The 20883-nt window shown below is 39.0% G+C and overlaps 1 protein-coding gene and 1 long non-coding RNA gene across 2 annotated transcripts in view; both read right to left on the reverse strand.

Moving 5' to 3' along the window:
• Positions 1–525: 525 nt before the first annotated feature.
• Positions 526–3360, reverse strand: LOC103462497 (uncharacterized). Its single transcript, XR_533352.1, has 3 exons — positions 2840–3360; positions 711–856; positions 526–632 (listed from the first exon to the last, which is right to left on the reverse strand). It is a non-coding gene; the product is annotated as an uncharacterized LOC103462497 (long non-coding RNA).
• Positions 3361–9825: 6465 nt separating this feature from the next.
• Positions 9826–20883, reverse strand: part of crispld2 (cysteine-rich secretory protein LCCL domain containing 2) — a 16187-nt gene continuing 5129 nt past the window's right edge. The window contains exons 4-15 of the mRNA XM_008405341.2: positions 18913–19045; positions 17145–17260; positions 16822–16922; positions 16082–16264; positions 15931–15991; positions 15768–15834; positions 15548–15678; positions 15193–15236; positions 15003–15075; positions 14687–14762; positions 14096–14226; positions 9826–11387 (exon numbers count right to left, since the gene is read on the reverse strand). Coding sequence (XP_008403563.1) covers positions 11336–11387; positions 14096–14226; positions 14687–14762; positions 15003–15075; positions 15193–15236; positions 15548–15678; positions 15768–15834; positions 15931–15991; positions 16082–16264; positions 16822–16922; positions 17145–17260; positions 18913–19045 — 1168 coding nt within the window. The 3' untranslated portion in view covers positions 9826–11335. The remainder of the gene's footprint in view (positions 11388–14095; positions 14227–14686; positions 14763–15002; positions 15076–15192; positions 15237–15547; positions 15679–15767; positions 15835–15930; positions 15992–16081; positions 16265–16821; positions 16923–17144; positions 17261–18912; positions 19046–20883) is intronic.

Consider the following 20883-nt stretch of genomic DNA (forward strand, 5'->3'; position numbering starts at 1 on the left):
GGTGTTCAGTTTATTCTGCTTGGTTCTTCTTGTACTTAGTGTTGTTCATTTCAATTCATCTTTTGTTTAATCAGTGTTTCTTTTCTCCTATTTTAGTACCTGTGCTTTTCAGTTCTTGTATTCATTGTTTCCACCTGGGTCTCGTCATCCGGACAGTGTATACATAACCTTGTCGCTCCCTCTCCCTCTTTTTCCGTCTATACACTTTGTCTTTCAGTCTAGTCTCAAGTAATGTTATTTTGGCTGTTTTAAAAAGTTTCTTCAGTGCTTTGAATTTTTTCTATTGTCTGTCTGGGTTCTGCAACACATTCAGTTCTTCTATGTGTATAAAAGCCTCTTGAATCCATCAATCACCTGCCTCTCATGTTTGGACTTTTTAATCATTTCTCCAAGAACCAGTTTCACGACTGACGACAACTGTGTCGGTAGAAGACGGACTGCATGTGAAACTGCATCCATAAGAAAGTGTAGGGGAGTAAATAAATAGTACATTTTAAAAGTTTGTGGTCAAGAGGTTTACTTTTGTATCAACTTGTAAAAACAGCCATGCGTCTCCTTCAACAAATCCATGACTTGTGTTTTTAATGGACGTCTGTTATACTTATTAATCAAATATTTGCTTTCAAGGACCACTGCAAAAAAAACAAACATAAGTTTTCAAGAAAAGCAGAAACATGTTAAATAGCCGACTGTCAAGCTGAACTTGTTACAGTTATATTGCTGTGTTACGTGAGAAACTGAAAGCAGGTGGTAGAGTCGGTCTCCGTCAGGGCACAGCTGAACACAAAAACCCACAAAAGCACCATAGCCGTCATCGCACAGCAACCCTCGCTCTTTTTCCTGGAAGATACCACAGCTGGGAGCAACAGAAAGACTGTCAGGAGCAGACAGACAGTGATAAATAATGAGCTTTAGACTTAAAATCCATTGATTTTTTTCATATTTATTGCAGCTTATAGATTAAGTATATTAACTGGATTCTTTGCCATTGAAAAAATATTTAGGAATTGTGTTTTAGCAGGTTTCCAAGAAAGAGAAATCTCGCAAATATCTGAAAACACCACAACTTTCTTTCCATTGAGAAAAACTGCACAACACCCTCACACTGACAGCACCTAGAGACTTGTTTCTCACTCAACACAGCTCACTGGTTCCAGGAAAGCATCCCAGCTAAAGCAGCATTTTCAGGTCAACTTGAAGATGGATTGCGTCAGCAGGCCTGTTAGGACAGTCTGTTGGTCAGCAGTTTTATCTCCCGTTACTCCCTACAACAGGAAAACACCACACTGAGTAACTGAGACAGTTTGCTAAGACGTCAGGCTGCAGCCACCACTCCCAAAATATGAATTATGGTTTGTGGAGAGACAGGTTTTTTTTTGTTTTGTTTTTAGTTTGGTTTTGCTATTCCCCTTTTTGAGCGGAGACTAAACCTGGCTTTAAGTATAGGTTTTATTACAAACACAACTATCCCTTAAACCTTTACTATTATTGTCAGTAAACTATATTTCTGGCTTGCGTTTTATGCTATGATAACAAATTAATGGACCGTCTTGACAAGAAACAGGCCATGTTATTTAAAGTCCAGATACACAAAGAGAAACATTCCTATGGAGTGAAAAATTTTTTTAGCACAATTACATAGAAAAAGCAAATATACATTTATCACAGCTGTCTAGATGTGATGTCTCCACATAAAAACAATGCCAGTATGAGCCAAAAATAGAAATAATATTAGGTGTTTAACAATGGCCGACAAAGTATGGTCTTGCGTTCAAATAAACAAACTGTTTAATGAGGAAATAAATCTAGTTAAAAGTATCTTTTCTTTGCAAAACATACCAAGGCATTTAAAGGGAAGAGGGCACCAACACTCAACTTATCTGGGAAGCAAACCTTTCCCAGATCCCATTCAGTCCCACTGTGTGAGAAGAAGCTCAGAGGGAGTTTCCAGGCCCAACTACAACAAACTCGCCACCATCACCAGCTTGAACTTGGGCTGTGATGCTCAGTCTGACATTTGTCTTGGCAGGAGGAGTCAGTGCCAGCATGACAGCAGATGACATTAAAAGCATGGGAAAGGGGAGTCTTGGGGTATTAGGAATTTGAATTGGCAACACAGAAATAGCAATGGACGGCCATGAAGTGGCTAGTGAGGGACAGAAACCAACAGTGGCATAAAAAGAATAATAATAAAGAGTTCTTTGAAAATGAACAATATGGAGAGCTTTGAAGTTCAGGAAACTCACAGGAGGAGTAGGTCATGGAGAGCATAGGCAGTGTAGTGGAAGAATCCAGCAAGAAACAATGACAACCAAGAGCTTAAATACTGAGGAGACAGGGGTGGAAAATGACAAATGAGCCAGATGAACTGATCAGAGGAGATGTGGAGGATTTCTGGTAGAATGAAAACCTAGCGAGGGAGATTAATTAACACAAAATGAGCTTCCAAACTAGCATGACAAAATGAATCCAAATTTTAAAAAAACTTTAATAGCAATAATAACTGAATATGGCAAGCAGTAATGCCAGATCATCATTTCCAGCCCAAAAATCCTTTAAAAACCGCCACAACACGCAAAAACCCGTTCAATGGTGCTATATGGAGCAAGAAGCACAACATGACTATATTTCAAGAAATTTAGAATCACCTTTAAAAAAAAAATCTACAAACCAACAACCAGCAACCACAGGAAGATTAGAGCCAGTACAGGTGATACGTCACCCAGCCTCCCCAAACATTCAGACAGGCTCCATAACAACCACGTACTCTATTTTACACAGTCAGTGGGCACACACATATGAAAAGCTGCTTCTACAACGTTTGAATTTTGGTGCTTACCTTGATGCTGAGTAGACTGTAGGCTGGAAAGAACAACTTTAGTCCTCTCCTGAACTAAAACTTCCCCTTGTGATCAGTGATCAGCACATGGTTGAGTCAAATTTCTCCAATAACTGTCAAAGAGGACGCAATGTTGCTGATGTCCGTCTATTCCGTGTTGGTCCTGAACGCATATCCATCGAACTTGACAGGAGCGGCAGGCCAACGCGGTTTCTGGGGCCATCTTTAAACAGAGTAACTACAGAAGAAGCTCTTTCAATTGGCGCATTAGCTGCAGAAAGGTTGCACAGTTTGATAGCACCAAGTGCTAAATTCCGAAAGCAGTCTTATATTTTTACCCACTTCAGCATTTTAACTCTAGGTCTATCGCTGCAGTTTCACAAAGTTGCCACTAAAACTAGCATAATTCCAGCGTCCACAAGTTCTCCGATGTCAACGCCCTGCAGGTGACAATAGCCAATCAGTGATGGTGGATACAGGTCAGGGGGTAATGATTGGTTGAAAATGGTTCCAACAGGTTAACTCAAAATTGAAAAGATCAATACTGCAATCTGGAAGGTGGTGGTAATGCACCTAAAAGTTGTTTGCCAACTGCCATTAAAAAATGAAAAAGATACAAAAAAAATACACAATCTAAATCAAAATTGCCCAGTTGTGCAGAAACCGCGAATCTTGCTATCTTACAACTCCAAGACCATTGTAACCATAGACTCTAACAATAATAAACCGTGACATAATTAGTAGAACCACAAGTGTTAACAATTAATCGTCTGCAGTTACAGCCCCTTTTTGAACTATGTTAAACCAGAAATCTCTAAAACAAAATGGTGATTTATGTGTTCAAAAGCTGAATAGAAATGACAGCATCACTCAATGATTGAAGACTAAAAGGAGAGGTAAATGTTTTCATACAATCGCAGACATGGCATGAATCAAATAGAAATATTTCCAAAGTATGCATTCCTGCTTAGAGTCAGCTGGTCAAAACCCTTCAGCATTAGAGAAATAAATATACCAAATACTAAATGCATTACTTTTTCTCTGAAAATGTACTGTAATTCTAAAGCTTTTACCAAAAGGTAAAAGCTGTTTTGTCTTTCATCAAGTCAGACTGATGCTTCACATCTGCACTGCATACTATTTTGAGTTCTTTATAATAAATGGCTGCCACAAAAAGTTGAGGTTAGTAGTTATGGGAAAGGGAATCTCTTTTTCTCAGAAACAAGAATTGTCAAGATAATCTGAAGAGAGTATTCACTGGAAACAGAAACTCTTGAGCTCTTCAATGTTTACTTTCCACCCTCAAAAAAGGGGAGAAGAAGCTAGTAGTGAGCTTTTTTTATTTCTCTTTTCCCCGTCTGTTTACTACACTGGAGTTGTATTGCAAATATGCATTCACTCTCACTAGAGCTCGCAAAACATCTGGCAGAAGACGGCAAAATGCACAAAAGTTAAACCAGGTCAATCAGAATTACCTAATCATAATGTACAAATATTAAAAGCGAATTATAGCATTTTCTTATTTTTTCTTTTTTTGTTGTTTCCTTGATATTGTCCATCATGGCTTTGGGATTGCCGATAATACTCCATCTAAAACATATTTTAATGTTATTGTTTTTTCTTCATCAAGTATTCCTCAGAGGAAAAGTCCAACATAGGAGATGGAAATGAGTTAGAAGGCCTACTATTCCCTATTTGTGCACAGCTTTGTCAAAAATGCAAGTAGTAAGAACTGACAGCAGACAGATTCCAGTGAAGTTCTGCAAAGGAAACCTCTGCAGTAATAAATCATACTTCTCCATTAGTTAGTGTTGGGTTGTTGTTTTTTTTACTGTACAGTTGTTGTGAAAAGGAAGTACACATTTGTCTTGTAACCTTAATACATCAAATGTTCTCCAGTGGCTCCAGAGTTTCTGTAGTACTCCTTTAGCTCTTGCACAAGCCGTCTGAGGGCAGAGCTTTATAAACAGACAATCCCACTGGCACTCAGGCTTTGTTTACTTCTTCTGAACTTTCCGCTTCTCTTGCTGTTCCACTTGGAACAAAGTGCCGACAAACTCTTGTGCTACTTATTGGACTCAACTGTTCATCATGGAGGACAGAAAAGGCACAAAAGAAGCAGCCATCCATTACTGGCGTGTGATTTTGTGTCATCTTCACCGTGTGATGACAGATTCCCAAACTGGGCTATGAGTGAGGCCTTTGTTACAGCATCTATAACGAGGTTCTCCGTCTTCACACTCCGTTTCTGACAGCCGGTTAATGTAGCCGTGCAGCATTTTATGAACGTATCCCCAGACAAATACTAGGCTAATGAGGCGGCTTTGCAACAGAGAGCTATTTCTGACTTTAAGGAATCCCAAAGCATTCAGTGGAAAAGTTTAGCTGGCTGTTAAAAAAAAAAAAAGTAGAGACTGGAGAATTGCTACCTGTGGTTGAGCATTTCTGTGTGGTCAATAAAAAACAAAGTCAACCTTATGACAGTTTAAAGTAGACAGTTCAATCTCCTCATAATTGTATTCCAAGTCGATGTTGATTTACATTATATGACACATATGTTACTAGAGAGTAATATCTCCAATATCTGGTGGTCAGATCAGCATTGATGTATTTTAAGCATTGAAAAGGTTTAAAATATGTTGTGAGCACTGAAGAGTGATTGATAGGATGAAGGAAAAGAAAGAACACGAACAATGTAACCTGTATCAAATTTATGATTAATTTCACAATCAAATTGTCTTAGTGCAACTCTAAGTGTTCATATAATTAACAATTCTTTTTCCAAATTGCCAAAACTGGATATCCTTCAGTTTTGACCCTTTGAAGGATAAGGGTCCTTCAAATACTTGGTTGTATGTTAGGAATGTGCTAAATTATTGTGACCCTCTGTGAGGATCAATGTTGAAAATCACAATAGATCACAGGACTTGCAGCCTTTCGTTACTTTTTTCACATTAGCACAAGTTTAAATCTATTTGAACATGGAGAAGAGAATGTCGTCTAAACTAAGAGGACTGTTTTATGCCACGGTGTAAGGTTTTGATCAAATAAATCTGCAAGTTTTCAACATGTGGATCTTGAAATGGCTTTTCCAAGAACTATAGTGCATCGCAAGAAAGAAAGAAAAACCTTTTGTGGGACCATACCTTCAACCGCTATATGACACGTTTATATTTCCAGTGCCAGAAAGCGTTTCTGTGTGCCACTTGGCTGAATACGCTCCATCAACAAAGATTACTCATCATTTCCCTGAAGAAGACTCCTGAGCTTTCCCTGTGTGGTTTCTTTGTCATGAGCCAGGAATAAAACTAATTCCCAAGGAGGAACACAGCCTGTGACATACGCCGGGGGATCTAAGACTGACGACAATACGCAGATTATCAATCAAAATTTTAAAATTAAAACATCAATGGGGATGAATTGCTTCACGGCGGATTGCCATAAAAACATCCACGAATGCTTTGGCTTATTCAGAGCATGACTGTCTCGTTTAATTATCTGTTCAATGGCTTTGCAGAGATTTTTAGCTGCCAAAGGAAGATTTTTCATTTTGTGCTTAATGGGAACAATACATTCATCAGTCATAACATTTGTAAAAGAGGCAACGTTTTCTACCAAAGACTGGTTGATCTGGGAGTTGTTTTGTGGTTATGTTTTTAAACTGGACATAAAAGATATTCCTATAGAAGGGAAGACGTTTGTGTCATCAACTTTTTGGCATGGAAATTTTGTTCAAGGGAGCTGGAGATGATAAAAATGAACACAATAATTAACTACCTCATGAGATACACTGACTTTCCTTTTCCATCTTGGGATGGCTGGCTCTGTTGATCCTTTGATTTTGTGCCACAAGCTTTGCCTGGATGAAATCGGTTGGCAAAACTTGGTCAAGAAACAATCTTTACAATGAAAATAAATGTGAACGGTACTGTAAATGTTTTCAACAGCATTGTGAAAAGTTTGTTTCTTTCTATTCATTCTATTTTTACAGCAATTATTTGATTAACGAGGAGCTCAAAACTCTGTTGTGTTAATATCAACAACATTTTTGCTCTGTTAGTCCTAGACCATGGTCAATTTCATTTAAAAACATCTGAAATTCCTCCACTTGGACGGCCTTACCTGTCTTTCCTGAACATGCTCTTCTATTTTTATTTATTTTATTTTTTTTTAATTTTCATCACTTTCTGTTTGAATTCTGCTCCGTATGTCTTACAAGTGACCCAGATCTTGGCTGTAGATCTCGTTTGCAAACTGCACACAAACACCACATGGCTCTTCCGCAATAACAATGGAAAACTCGACATCAAAGCTCAGCAGAGAAGAACTTAGACTTGATTTATTTAGTCTTCATGCAAATCCATTTCAGCCACAGAAAAACTGTTTGTGTTGAAAATGAAGTTATTGTAAAACACAGCGAGATTAAATTACTATAAATCCTAATTTTTTCCCCTGTCTTCTTTGCTTGGGACTTTAATTTGTACTAAATTGCGTCAACATGCCTGAAGACCATTAGTCAGCTTTTTAACGGCCTCAGACCCATTAAACCTAATATAATCATAAACTGCTGTAGAGGAATTATTTCCAACTAATCAATCATATTTAAACTGTGATTCAAAAATAAAAACATAAAACCATGGAAAAATGTTGGCATCAAAGTTTTGATTTAGCTTAACAAACATTGGTTTCTGTTTGGAAAGGTTTGAGCAGGTAACAGATTATTCTTGTTATTTGTTGTACCTCTGTGAGATGTTTGTCTGCAGAATGATTACACAGCAGATGACAAAAGCAGGATTTGTCAACCTCAGACTGTCCTACAAGGATCAGAGAGCATGAATCAGTATTTTCAGACACGGATCCGCCACAACGTTTTCAAGTCCTAAATTCTGTGGAGGATCTCCCAAGATCAACACAATATCTTAACAAAAACTCTTCCGGTTGAAATAAATGTTTTCTGCAAACTCAAAACCATAGCATTAACATTTAAATTAAAATTGACTTCATAGTGTCAGTCCAGATAAAAAGTCAACAATATACTTCTATCAAAATAAATAACAAATGGTCAATCAAGATATTTTCTAAAGTCTAACTTTTATCAAAAGTTTTTGACCTTGTCTTGAGGTCTGATATTTTATGCTAGTTTAAGGAGTAAAGTTTGGGAGAAGAAAAAAAGTTTCCAAATTTGACATTTGAATGGGTCAGTTCCTCAACTCAGAATCAGAAAACTTCACTGTGGCTCAGATCTCAGCGTCTCCCAATGAACCGCAACACGTCTCGCTGAAGGATGAAGAAATCCAACCATGAAAGCTGCTATTCTGGCTTAAAACCCATTCTGTAGTCAGAAGGGAGTGGCTGGTTTACATGGCCCGTTTATTCAATGTTGGGTGATTTTCCACTCTAGATTATTCCAGAACCAAAAACTGGAATAATCTTTCCATGCTTCACTCCTTCTTAGTGCAAGTCAACACTATCAACAACTTCTCTTCTGTGCAGCCCATCAACTAATCATGGATTATTTCAGAAAAATGTTCATTCATTTCAGTGGTAGTAAAAAGTATATTCTTTGAACAAAACATTCCAGGGTCAAAGTATTATTCCTGCATTATGAACAAACAGGGATTTCATCAGTCCTGGAGTTACAAATTGTTTTGGCTAGTCACAAGATTCCAGTAGGAGCTTTTTTGATGTAGGTAGACACAACTAAAAGGTCAGATTTGATGATGAAATCAATTTGTTGGAAATTTCAATGACCAAACCAGCTTACCGAGTTTCATGTGAGTGTTTCATACATGAATGATTCATAAGGTCAAGAGTAGTGACTAAATCTTTCTTAAGTTTCAATTGGCATTTGGACAGTTGTGTTGTTCAGGAACTTTCCAACAACGAACACAAGCCTTATTTGGCAATGTGTGTATTCAGAAACAATACAAAAGACTCTGAAAAACTCCCTCAAATACACTTGAAACAGCATAAGCTAAGATGAGATAATGTTCAAATATGTAAACAAAAGATTATGTAAACAAAAGTCCAATATTTCGCAGCTTTTGCCTCAACGAAAACACTCTGTAATGAAAAGCACATTTTGAGACAGAAGGAACCTAAGACTGGAAAAATCTACACATTTTTTTATCAAAGCTATTTGGGGATTTGCATGGGAATACAAATCTTTATTTTTTTTTTGACAATGGGAGTAAAACAGTCATTCCACAGCTGTTTATCAGCAACATGTCAAGGGTGCTGTCCAACCAGGGCTTAACTGAATCTGAACATCTGCCTCTGTCAAAAGCCCTGGAGTCAGAGGGGTTACTGAAGTCTAAGCAGACTCGTTCTCAGTAAGCTGTAAATGAAGGAACAGCATGTATGGTGAGTTTACCCTATAGTTCACTGATTAATACAAGCTGTACGTTGGCATATGAAAGTGAAAATAAAGATGATTCTTTCTGCCTCCACTCCTTTTAAACTGACTGAAACATCTGCTGGCAGATTGTGTACTGCATGTGGTTTCTGAAAAGTGATCGCTGTAGCTTGTTGATCCCGTCCTCTTGGATCTGTGTGCCCACAAGAAGCAGAGCCATGACACGAATGTGGTCAGTGATACGGGTCCAAAGACAACAATCAGATCCTGGGTGGCCTTCATCTCAATTTCATTTAGATTTCATGTTAAACAGAAATTGGCGAAATACTCCGGACAAAGTACATTTAATACACTTCTGAATGAGACGCGCCAGTCTTTGGCTAGAGCACCATGCAAGTGAAAACTACGCCTACAATACAATAAAATAAATACATGGCAACTGTTTCAGCTCAGAAATTGTATCTTTATAAAGGTTTTCAGTCTCAAGGTGAGAAAATATATCGGAAACATTAATTCCCATTAAGTCCTGGAAACTTGGAGGAAATAAATCAATAATAATAAGAAATAATCAATAAATCAATTTCAGTTTTAAAATTGTAACAACACCTTTAAAAGAAACACACTGCTCCATTTGCATTTGTAAAACATACTTTATTTTCATATTGTGCAAAAAAAATGTATAGGACATACACCACCACATCTGTTAAAAAACAGCACAGAAAACAAACAAATATACATGTTTTAATCATACTTTTAGAGAATGAAATTTAAAAACAAAGATCCTATTATTTACAGTTGCCGTATTTTACAAAACTTTCATTAAAACAAAATCTCCCTCCCAAAAAAAAAACTGCTGAGCAAAGCAATAGGACTGAGGTAGAATAAAGAGATAGAAAGACATGGCATACTTGGCTGCAGCTTTTCCAGATTATCACTCTGACTATAAATACAAATGTTTTTCATCTTTAGTAATAACAAAAACAGGAGGCACAACAAAGCTTAAAAGTGCTTCAACATGTCTAATGTGCTTTAGGATGCAAAAGGCCTACAAAACAAAATGTCTTTGTTTTATCAGTAATTTGAACAAAAGAAGCATGTTCTTTTCTAGAATAAAACAAATCAGCATAGTAGGTATCTTCTCTAATTGTGCTGCATAGCGCCAGTTGTTCCAAAACGCACAAACTGCAGTTCAATGTCGCAAACTGTTACACATTCTCACACCATTAAAATACAAACATCTCTGTACCTGAACCATGCAACACATTCAATTGTCTAAGTGGGGGGGCAGGGACAACATTACATTTTCATATACACAACAGGGCCAAAAAGGCGTCAAGAAATAATCAGAAATAAGCAAGCACTAAAAAAAGATGGAGATGCTGGAGCTCATCTTATAAAAAAATGTATCTGGTGTTTGATATAGTCCCACTACTTTATTTTTCAGAAGCTCTCATTTACACTTGGACGTGACTCGACAGCAGGAGTTTTAAGATACCCTACCCTAGCCCACAGCTTGGGCCTTAAAAATGTAAATAAAATATTTAATCTAACTTGAAAACAAAACAAAAAAAAAACATAAAAAGAAAATCTCGTGGGTCAAAAGTCTCCGTCTCTGTTATTTGTAGGTCAGAAACTAAAATGTTTGGCAGCTTGTGGTCTAAATGTTCAACAGTAGAAAATTATAACCCAGGTAACCACTAAAAAAAACAACTACTAAAGCATAAACAAATTAATATATTGTAATAACTGTCAAAAACAAAAATAAAATCATCATGTATTCTGGACAGGATTAAATACAGTGTGATCAGTATACATTCTTGTGTATGAAAACCCAACATATATATTTAATATGAACATTATTGTAAACAGAATTATTTCGGTGTACCTACAATATTTCAGCACCAGCTGTTCAATTCATAATAAAATCTTCTGTATTCACAGATTATGTAAAAAATAAGGACCGTCGAAATACAATATGCCCGGATGATAATGAAGCATTTCTACTGGAGTGATAAATGGTGGGACGGAGGAAATGTATGTATATATTTTCGGACTCCTCTGCACAAGAGTCGTGGCATCCAACCTGCGGGCACTTCCTGCTTTTCCAGCAAACAGCTGTTGGTCCTCAGACTTCAAAAGTGTCACACCTTCACGGCAAACAGTCTAAAGGAGCCTCCGTCTGTGTTGCTTTGGCTGAAAATAGACAAAAAAATAATGTGTTACCTTTACTGTTACAGATGCAAACATTATTTAGCTAGCAAAAGCATTCATGCCTTTATACCCACACATTTGTTTTTCACAGAGATTATATGAGAGTATAACTGAATATTCAGTTACATATTCAGTCTACATGCTTCCTTACTTTGTAGAAACATCTTTTGGTTGCAAGTGGACTTGTTTCTCAAGTTTTTTTGTTTGTTTTTTTAACAGCTTTACACAGTTAGAGTCTGGAAATTTTGCCACATTCTTTTACAAAATTACCCCAAGTTCAGTCAAATTAGATGGAGAGAAGCTGCGAATATAAATTTTCTGTCTCACCGCGGATTGATAAATCAGCCACAGGTGTTGAGTTTAGGTCTTTTTAAATACATGAGACTGATTTGATCTCAACCTTTCCACTGCAGCTCTGGCTGTATGCTGTGTGGTTCTGATTAATGCTGTTGCCTCAATGAGTTGAAGCCTTTATTAATGCATGTATTGTATTTTAATCTAACTTCAGGTCTGATTACAACAATCAGAGGTGAAGCGGATTTTCCCCTCATGGTTCAAATGACCTCAACAGCGAAACCCATCAAAAAATAAATCAAGAGTTGATATTTTAGGTTTAAACCACCATGAAAACCTGCTGTTTCCAGAATGACTCACTGCCCCAGTATTTCTAAATAAGAGGGGGGTTTTTTTGGTTCCCACATGTGCTCAGCTCATTGATATTAATTAGTTCATTAGCAGAAAGACCTTGAAGCTGTGCCATGATCAATAACCACGATAGGCTAGAACTGCTGGCGTCCTGTGGCAGATAATTGTTTGTGTAGGGAAGCTGGCAGATTGGCTGACAGCATCTCCATTCTGAAGTAATTGGATAGGCTGTAATTACATTCACAGCAGCACAGAGCAATCTAAACTGCCCACGCTGCCATGATGTTGGCACAAGGCGTTAACTCCTCCTCAGGCACTTACTGACCTCCTGTCCCAGTGCCCCGAGTGCGGCCTTCACGGCTCTGCATCGGGTTTCAAACAGTTATTGTTATTACCAATTCAGCACTTGGCTCAGTCAGTTGAAATCTATGGGTAAAGTAAGCAAAGAGGCAGTGTGTGGCCTTCCCACACACCAAACCACACCATCACTCTTGCATCCCCCCATGTGCCAGCAGAGCTGACCACGAGGACTTTCTTACCTGAGTTAGCCCAGTGGAGCTAACCAGAGACATGAAAGTGATTTGTGAAGCATAGCGTGCAAGCAGAGAACCCACTACATGGGGTATTACAGCCGACATCAATCACGCAACTTCCTCTGACATAGTCTGCTTTGTCTTGTCAAACGTGCTTGTCGGTTTTAATAATCAAACAAAAACCTAAGCGAATGAAAATTTATTTCAAATCAGCAAATCTTGCTAAACATTGAACTAGATCCTGGAATAGTTTATTCATCTACTAATGCAATTTCAAAGTGTTTAATCTCATTTATGAGGAAAAAAACTGACATGTCTAAAGTGGGGGTGAAACCTTTGCTTGACTATTAACAATTCTGTAGATCCATCCATTTTCTTTACACCCTTATCCCTTGGTGGAGTCAGGAGGGTTGCTGGTGCCCATCTCCAACTAACGTTCCGGGCCATATAGAGGCGGGGTCACCCTGGACAGGTCGCCAGTCTGTCGCAGGGCAACACAGAGACACACAACCATGCACACACACACTAACACCTAGGGACAATTTTGAGAGGCCAATTAACCTGACAGTCATGTTTTTGGACTATGGGAGGAAACCGGAGTTCCCGGAGAAAACCCACCATGCACAGAGAGAACATGCAAACTCCATGCAGAAGGACAGGGGCTAGGAATTGAACCCAGAACCTTCTTGCTGCAAGGCAACAGCTCTACCAACTGCTCCACTGTGCAGCCCCGCAATTCTGTAGATATTCTGCAAAATAGTGTCACCTTCCTAAAGCACTGGCTACTCTCTTTCTGCAAAAAGAGGTGATTTTTTATTTTATTTTCTTTCCAAAATAATTTTTGGAAAAAAAATTCTCTAGGATCGTGACTATATTTATTTTCTAGAAGGAGTTGCATAGTGAAACATTTGCAGTTTTGCTTTGCAGCAAGGAAGTCCTGGGTTCAAAACCCAGCCAGGACGTTTCCAGTGTTTAGTTTGGATGTTCTCTCTGGGTATGTCGGCTTCCTCCCACGGTTCAAAGACATTCATGTTAGAAAAACTGACATTCCTGATCACTCATTAGTGTGAGTGTGAGATTGAATTATTGTGTTGCTCTGTGATGGACTGGTAGCCTTTCATCCTGTGGAGACTGGAACAAACCAGACTGTAACCCTTCAAGAACTGAGCAAGTCTGAAAGATGGATTGACAGACGAACAAAGAGTTGAAGAGGGATTCAGAAGTAGGGATTTGGGATTTTAATGAGAACACGGGAGTTATTTCTAATAAATTAACTTTAGTTTAAAAATTCTCCAAATGTTTTCACAGCCCAGGAGGGCTTATCAGTTCTCAGTATGCATGTTTTTTTTTTTTTATTCAAACTAAATTAATTATTATCCGATATAAATTGCAACTAATCAAAAAAGATGCAACATTTTTTTAAACCTTTGTATCTTTTATAAATGAATAATGAACCTCAATGGGGAAATATAACTACAGTTAGTCTAGTAAACACCAAAACAGTGGGGTTACCTTTCAGACTGGATGCCATTTTTTAGGACTCCAGCATAACTCTTTCTTCTTTCCAGTGGCAGAACGTCAACAAAACCTCCGTCTGCCTTGATTACCCCTGCATGGATGGCCGATTTGCAAATGCTAGAGCTCTGTGAAGAACAGAAAGAAAGTGAAAAACCTTTACGCTCTTAAAAAAAAAAAGATGCTCATACACACACAAGGAGGAGGTGTGTAGAAGTCTGGCACTAGCATAACAAGCCATAAGTTCTTATCGGGGGAGTATAATCATTCACTTCCAATCTAAACACAGATCACACTCTACACTCATGCAATAATTCTAACCAGAGGTTTTATATTCCATGTTTAACCAACATTTAGCCTCCTTACCACTGCAGAAACATATCTTCTGAGTGCCCTGCTTTGCAAAACATACTTTAACACTTTGTTGAAAGGAAGCTTTAGTTTTGACCTGGAGCTCTAACTAAGTTTCAGAAGGACCCCGAATGTACAAACAACCCACAGTTAAAAAAAAAAAAAAAAATAGCAGAGTTCTGGAGATCTTTCAGCTGGATTTATGACCACACTTTGTAAATATTTATTAATACTCACATCTGCATAGATGTTGTTTCCAACTACAGGCGACCAATAGGATGGCTGAGTCTTACAGCTGGCTGGACAGATGATTCTGAGAACCACAGAAGTACGTAAAAGTTATGGATCCTGTTGCATTTAAGAGAAATAAGGATTTACGATCACATCCACATTCAGTGACGTAAAGAAAACTTTTCATCAATTTTATTACTTAGTCTTATAATTTGTAAATATTTGCGACAAAATGGGTTTTAAAAATATCTGTTAGTTGGTGTTAGACATTTTTTTTAAAAATCTATTCAGTAAAGCAGCTAAGGCCAGCGAATGGAGGCACCTGGGACAGTGTGAGGATGATTGTCTGTAAGGGCAGATTTCCCTCACTGTGGTGTAGCAATCGGCATTATATTCTGTCAACCAGAGAGAAAAGATGAACAATTATAATACAGCATTAATATGCTCACCATGCTTGATCAGTTGTTCTGATTTTACACAATTCTTTCCTAAAAGAATATTTATTTACTCACCTTCCACTTTGACCACCGTGAAGGAGTTGCCGGGTTTATATTTGCTGCATAACAAAAAAAAAGAGATGCATTAAAACACTATCAGCATGATGAAGTACAAAAACAATGAAAAAAATAAAGTTAGCAAGACAATTCTGTACAATAAATTGTTTTCCCAGTCGTTATTTGAGTGCTTCTCTCAAGCTCATCAATGGTAAATGTTGATTCTGTGCATCTTATCTTGTGCAATGAGGCTTCACATGTTAAATTTTACTCCTCATTTATTTTTCTTTCAACTACACATGTTCCAGAGCTGTATTTACAGTTTTACTCACAGCCCAATTTTAATTTAATTGGAAAGAGCAGGCGTGTCTACCTGAGAGACTCGACTCCATTTTTTGTGGATCTGACGAAGAACGGCAACTTGTCTGTCCTCGTTACGTCAACCAGCCCTCCGTTGTTGTCGATGACTCCGGAATGGATAGCAGCTCGGCAAATACTTGATTGCTGTAATGGTGAGAAGCGAACTTTAAGAAATGCCTTAATGTTAGCAACTGTTTAGAAATGCAAGATGTTTCCAGTTTTGAGAGACTCACCACATCGTAAGAAACAGTCCCCCAAACTTTCCCTTTTGTATTTAAACAATTTGCTGGACAATTGTGTCTGCAGAAGAAGAACACAGGCTCACATCAGAGAGGAAGCGTGCGATGTGAGAATAAATAAGTAATTATCGACTGAAAATCCTCACAACATCCTGACCTGTTGCAGGTTGCTCCTTTACACTTATCCCGCAGTCTAGTCTCACACTTGATGTTGTGAGCTGCGATAATGAGACAACACATTGAAATTAAGTACCAAACACAAAGTGGTTATTAATATACATTGTTATGCTAATAATTCCTGCGTCTACCGAGGTATGGATTGTTGGGAGTTTTTGGGGAGGATGTCCTCGGCGTGGCGATTTTGGGAGCGGAGGGTTTGGCTGCAGGTTTCCTGGGAGGCCTGGGGGTCGGTTTGGAGGTGGTCCGAGGTGACAGTGGTACCTGAGGCTTTTCCACCTCGTTCATGTCCTCCGTCTCCGAGCGCTGAGAGTCTGGCAGCGTTCAAACATGTTGACGTTAGGTTGAGGCATTCATTGAAGAGAAAATACGCTGGTAATTAAATTTAAGAGTTTTCCTAGTTTGGGTTTTAATTGCTCAGTGTTTTTTTTACTGCTCTTTTTATCGGTACTTATATGTCCAATATCTATTTGTATCTAACAAATGCAATTTAGCACAGAGTTGTGAAGCGGAAGGAAAATGATACATGGTTTTAGAAACTATTTTATGAACGACGATTTTCAAATTTACGCACAAAGAGGTCTTTACTTCCAGTCGGCGCCTTTTAGAACAACAGGAATTATTGGACATGACTGATGGAAAACATTTTGGGCTTGTTTCTAACAGAACTAGACTGATGTTCGTATAGCACCTGTAAACATTTATTCTGAAGTACTTGCAAAAGATTTTCAATTAAATTTAGATCTTCACAACTCCTGCAGCGACAACATCTTTGGTGTGGACGTTGGGTTTACTTGGCAGAACACCAACCAAGTAGCTCATGAGACCATTTTTAAAAGTCATTTTCCCAAACTGTAGAGAAATGTCTCACCTTTGTAGCACAGATTGTTTCTACATCCTCCTCCAAAACTTGGAGGACACTGAGAACAAGGGCGGCCATGTTGATACGGGGCCTCTCCGATCCAGTTTCCCCTGGACAGAACCAGATAATTAATTACCAAAGTATGGCGGCTTTGTCATTACTCCAGGAAACTCCCAGAGCCCAACAAAGACAACTACTCTAGTAATTTTACTCCTAAATTTAGATACATATTAATCCAGGCCGATGTCAAAACACAGCATGTTAAACATTTGCTGACCGTGTACAGGGCAACACAAACAAGTCTGGGGGTTGTGGAGGAATACTGATCTTACTTTGGGGAATAGTTGCAAACAAGGTAAACAGCGTTCTCCCATATTTCTCCCCACACGTTCATCCTTGGACACACGTGCACAGCGCAGCCCACTCGGCTCGTGGTTGCCCAGACCAGCTGAAATGAGGGAAAATAAATACACGGCCAAAGTTAGCGCTGGCATTCTCTGAATGAAAAGACTATATTTCTAGACTTACACTTCTCACACTCATTAATTCAAGAGGAAACACTTAAATTGACTGTTTTAATTAACGGGGCCACAGGGACCCGCTAGGGCCTCTGATTCTGCCTCAGTCAGGTGTGATGTTTTCATTAGGCCATGAAAAAGGAAACAAATGCATATTTTTAATATCGCAAATATGGTTTTAAAACGGTCTGCCGAAGTCTCAATTTCAAAGGATGTATGAAAAGAGCAGCTGTAGAGGTGTTGCGGATAAATCATGTCCCGTTTGAGGGAAATAAAAAGCTGCATATTCTAAAACTTCTCCCAACACCTCCCTCTCAAACACGTGCTCCCCCTCCTCAGGAATGTTGGTCTTTTTTTTTTCTTCTTCTTCTTCTTCTTGTATGCTTAGGGGCCGCTGGAAGCAGCGAGCTAGCACACGGACTGACATGTGTCTCTAACGCAGCACAACGCGATCGAAAGGCAGCGGTGGAGCGCGACGGCCTGGACGGCAGATACGTCAACCAACAGCAGACAGACAGTCAGGTGACGGCTCAGCTCCTCCCGCCTCTGTCAGCAGCATCTTCAAAGGAGCCCAGGTCAGGCTGTGCAGGATGTCTGCTGGGTTTGGAAATGACTGCCAGATGAAAGTGATCAAGTTTCAGGGTGAAAGCAAAGAAGAGAGACTGAGACCGTTTCCGTAAAGCCAACCCAACGGCTTTGAGGCTGACTGCAGGCCAGCTCTTCTGTCTGCGGATCCTAACTCAGTTTTTAATTTGCTCATTTAGACAATTTTTTTCTTCTTCTTCTTTAAGGTCTCACGTTTTGTTCAGTTTTAATCAGGAAATGCGGATCCAGATAAGCATGCAGCCATACTTTGCTGCTAAGAGATTTCCCATGAAACAGTCATGTTCACAGTTAAAACACTGACAACCTGAGTCTTCGCTCACGGCACCACTGTGACCAGGCGTGGCATTATTTATTTTCTGCCCCGAACGAGTTGTTATCGCTTACTTTTATTGCTTATACTCATTAGGGAGCAGGTGCGCCCTGATGCTAAAGTTGGGAACTGCTGCAAAGTTTTAAGACTTTTGATAATCTGCAGTTTAAAGCCTAAAAAGCCTGGAGAACTTAAATAGATACACTGGAGGGTTTTTTAAACACAGTCAGTGATTCATGGAAAACATTGTTCTAGACTGAAACGAGAGTGAATACCACAATATGTAGAGTGGTAAATTGAGGACTAAGTAATTCTATATAGACAAAGATTCAAATCTTTTAAACCTGTGGAGTTTGTTTTCCAAGAAAAAGTAGCTAAAAGTAGTTAAAAGTAGTTGGCATATTCTCAGGTTAAGAAAGAATCATCAGTCGTGCTAAAAGTCCTATTAGTTTTACTATGTTTTCTACCATAACCACAACTGAAGGAACTAGTGACAAACAGATCCATCCCAGTTTTAGTGTTGTTTTCCTGTAAATCACAGACTGGTTGTAATTAGTTCATCACACCCTCGAGCCGGAAAGCCAGCTCATACCATCCCGTCAAGGCAATAAGTTATTTGTTAAAGAGACAAATTACTCATTCTAAAGGGGCCTGCCGTTCTCCTACCTGGGTGTAGTGGGTGCACATTGGCCCTGAGCAGCGGTCAGGGCACCACGGGTTGCACTCCTGAGGGTAAGGGTAGGTGTAGTCCTTTACTTCGTCGTACCACGCCTGGACATGGAAGGCAGGTGAGCGGTATCTGTAGGGCCAATTCACACACACACACACACACACGCACGCACACCCATTTAGACACACACACATTCAGAAAAACAGTAGGCTTAGTCACAGCCGGTCCAGCTTCCTGGGGCAAAAGGGAAATATTTGAGAGAGCTGCCAGGTGCTTTGGCTCAGACTTGAGAAACGCTGCATAAATCTCTCCTCCCTACCTCCCATTACTCCTCAAAAGATGAGTCCGAATTTGACCTGGCGCAAAGAACTGCAGACTGGTCCCACAGAAGAAGAGGAAATTGAATCAAGTTGGGGGGAAAAAAAATCAACGAGAAGTAAACTTAAACATGGCACCATCGCCTAACTAATCAGTTAAATTCTTATAAACAACTATTGGAAAGTGCTGATGGCGGCGAGGAGGAGAGAAAAAATGACTCTACATCAGAGTTTGTTGGCAATGAAAGAAAAAAAAAAAGGGGGAAAAATGGGCTTGAGAGAATCAGAGCAGATTCCTGGAAGGGCACCTGCTGTGATATCCATGTGTTGTTACACAGAGGCCAACTGTGTCAGGCCATTCAGAGACACACTTCCTTGCCATTGCTTTGGTCTTCCACAGATCTTGGAAGGACTTCAGGTCTGAACTCAGCCTGGGCCAGTCATAAATGTTGTTATTGTTCACTGTCCAATACTTCAAGACCACTTTAGTGATATGTTTCAGATCACTACCATGTTAAGAGAGCCCAAAGGTAACCAAGGGAGGATTTTTGCAGATGTTTAACTCGGCTGGGCATATTCATTTGGTCCTCACGCAGGTCCACATGAAAGATGCCAATTCCTGATATGAGCAAGGCAGACAGATCCAAGACCGGTGTCCATGGCCACCGCTTCCCCCTGATAGATATCAGGGCTAGGTGGAGGGTTCTGTAGTTAAACACGCTAATATGGGGCTGAAATACCAACTAAAAGGACTACATTATTACCTTTGCATATGTGCATAAGCGTTGGATATTATATTGTTTGGGTTTGTGACTGTCATTTTCCTCTTCACCACTCTGAATGTTTGCAGATTTTGGGAGGTTCTGGCCAAATTTTAGACCTGAATCAAATCAGTTACGTGACGAGAACTAAAGACAAGCGTCTGGCAAGGAGACCTTCCAGCCTTGATACCTGCTCACCGTCACAAAATGGTAGCAGTCACAGCGCCAGTGGAAACCTGTAGAAACGCTGATGTATTTACAAAGATTGTTTTGGTTACTTTGCAGGAAAAATAAAGGCTTTGCCTGTGATTACTGAGGAAAACGCTTGGATAATTTTTAAACATGACATTTCGATTTTCACTTTTTCCACCATCAGGTCATAAAAAGTTTTTATTTTTAAATCTGTATCGTCCTTACCAAGGTTACGTTTACTAAAATATTTATGTCTGGCCAAAGACTCAAGAATTGTTGGCCAGCCAAGCTACATTTCCACCACTGACCCAGTTAAGTGTTCTTTTGACTAATCACTTGAACTAAAATGAACTAAGATACAGACGAAAAAAATAAATAATATGAAACGTCATGCCTAAACACACAACTTTCTTTTTCTTAGTAATAAATTCAACATCTGGGAATTGATCAATAATCAATAACATACTATATCAGCTGTTATTCCTTAATATTAAAACATTTTTGAGATACTGTAAAAGCAACATTTATACAACATAAACTCCACAAAGAGCATTTTATCCTTAAACAATCCATAAATCTAGATTTGCTTTTGATCTCTTAGTTACAATTTTATCATAATTGCCATTTTCTGCATCACCGACTTCTGAGTAATATATACTCAGAAGTCGGTGAGTATATATTACTCACCGACTTATAT

The sequence above is a fragment of the Poecilia reticulata genome, linkage group LG3 (assembly GCF_000633615.1).
Source record: "Poecilia reticulata strain Guanapo linkage group LG3, Guppy_female_1.0+MT, whole genome shotgun sequence".
Lineage (NCBI taxonomy): Eukaryota > Metazoa > Chordata > Actinopteri > Cyprinodontiformes > Poeciliidae > Poecilia > Poecilia reticulata.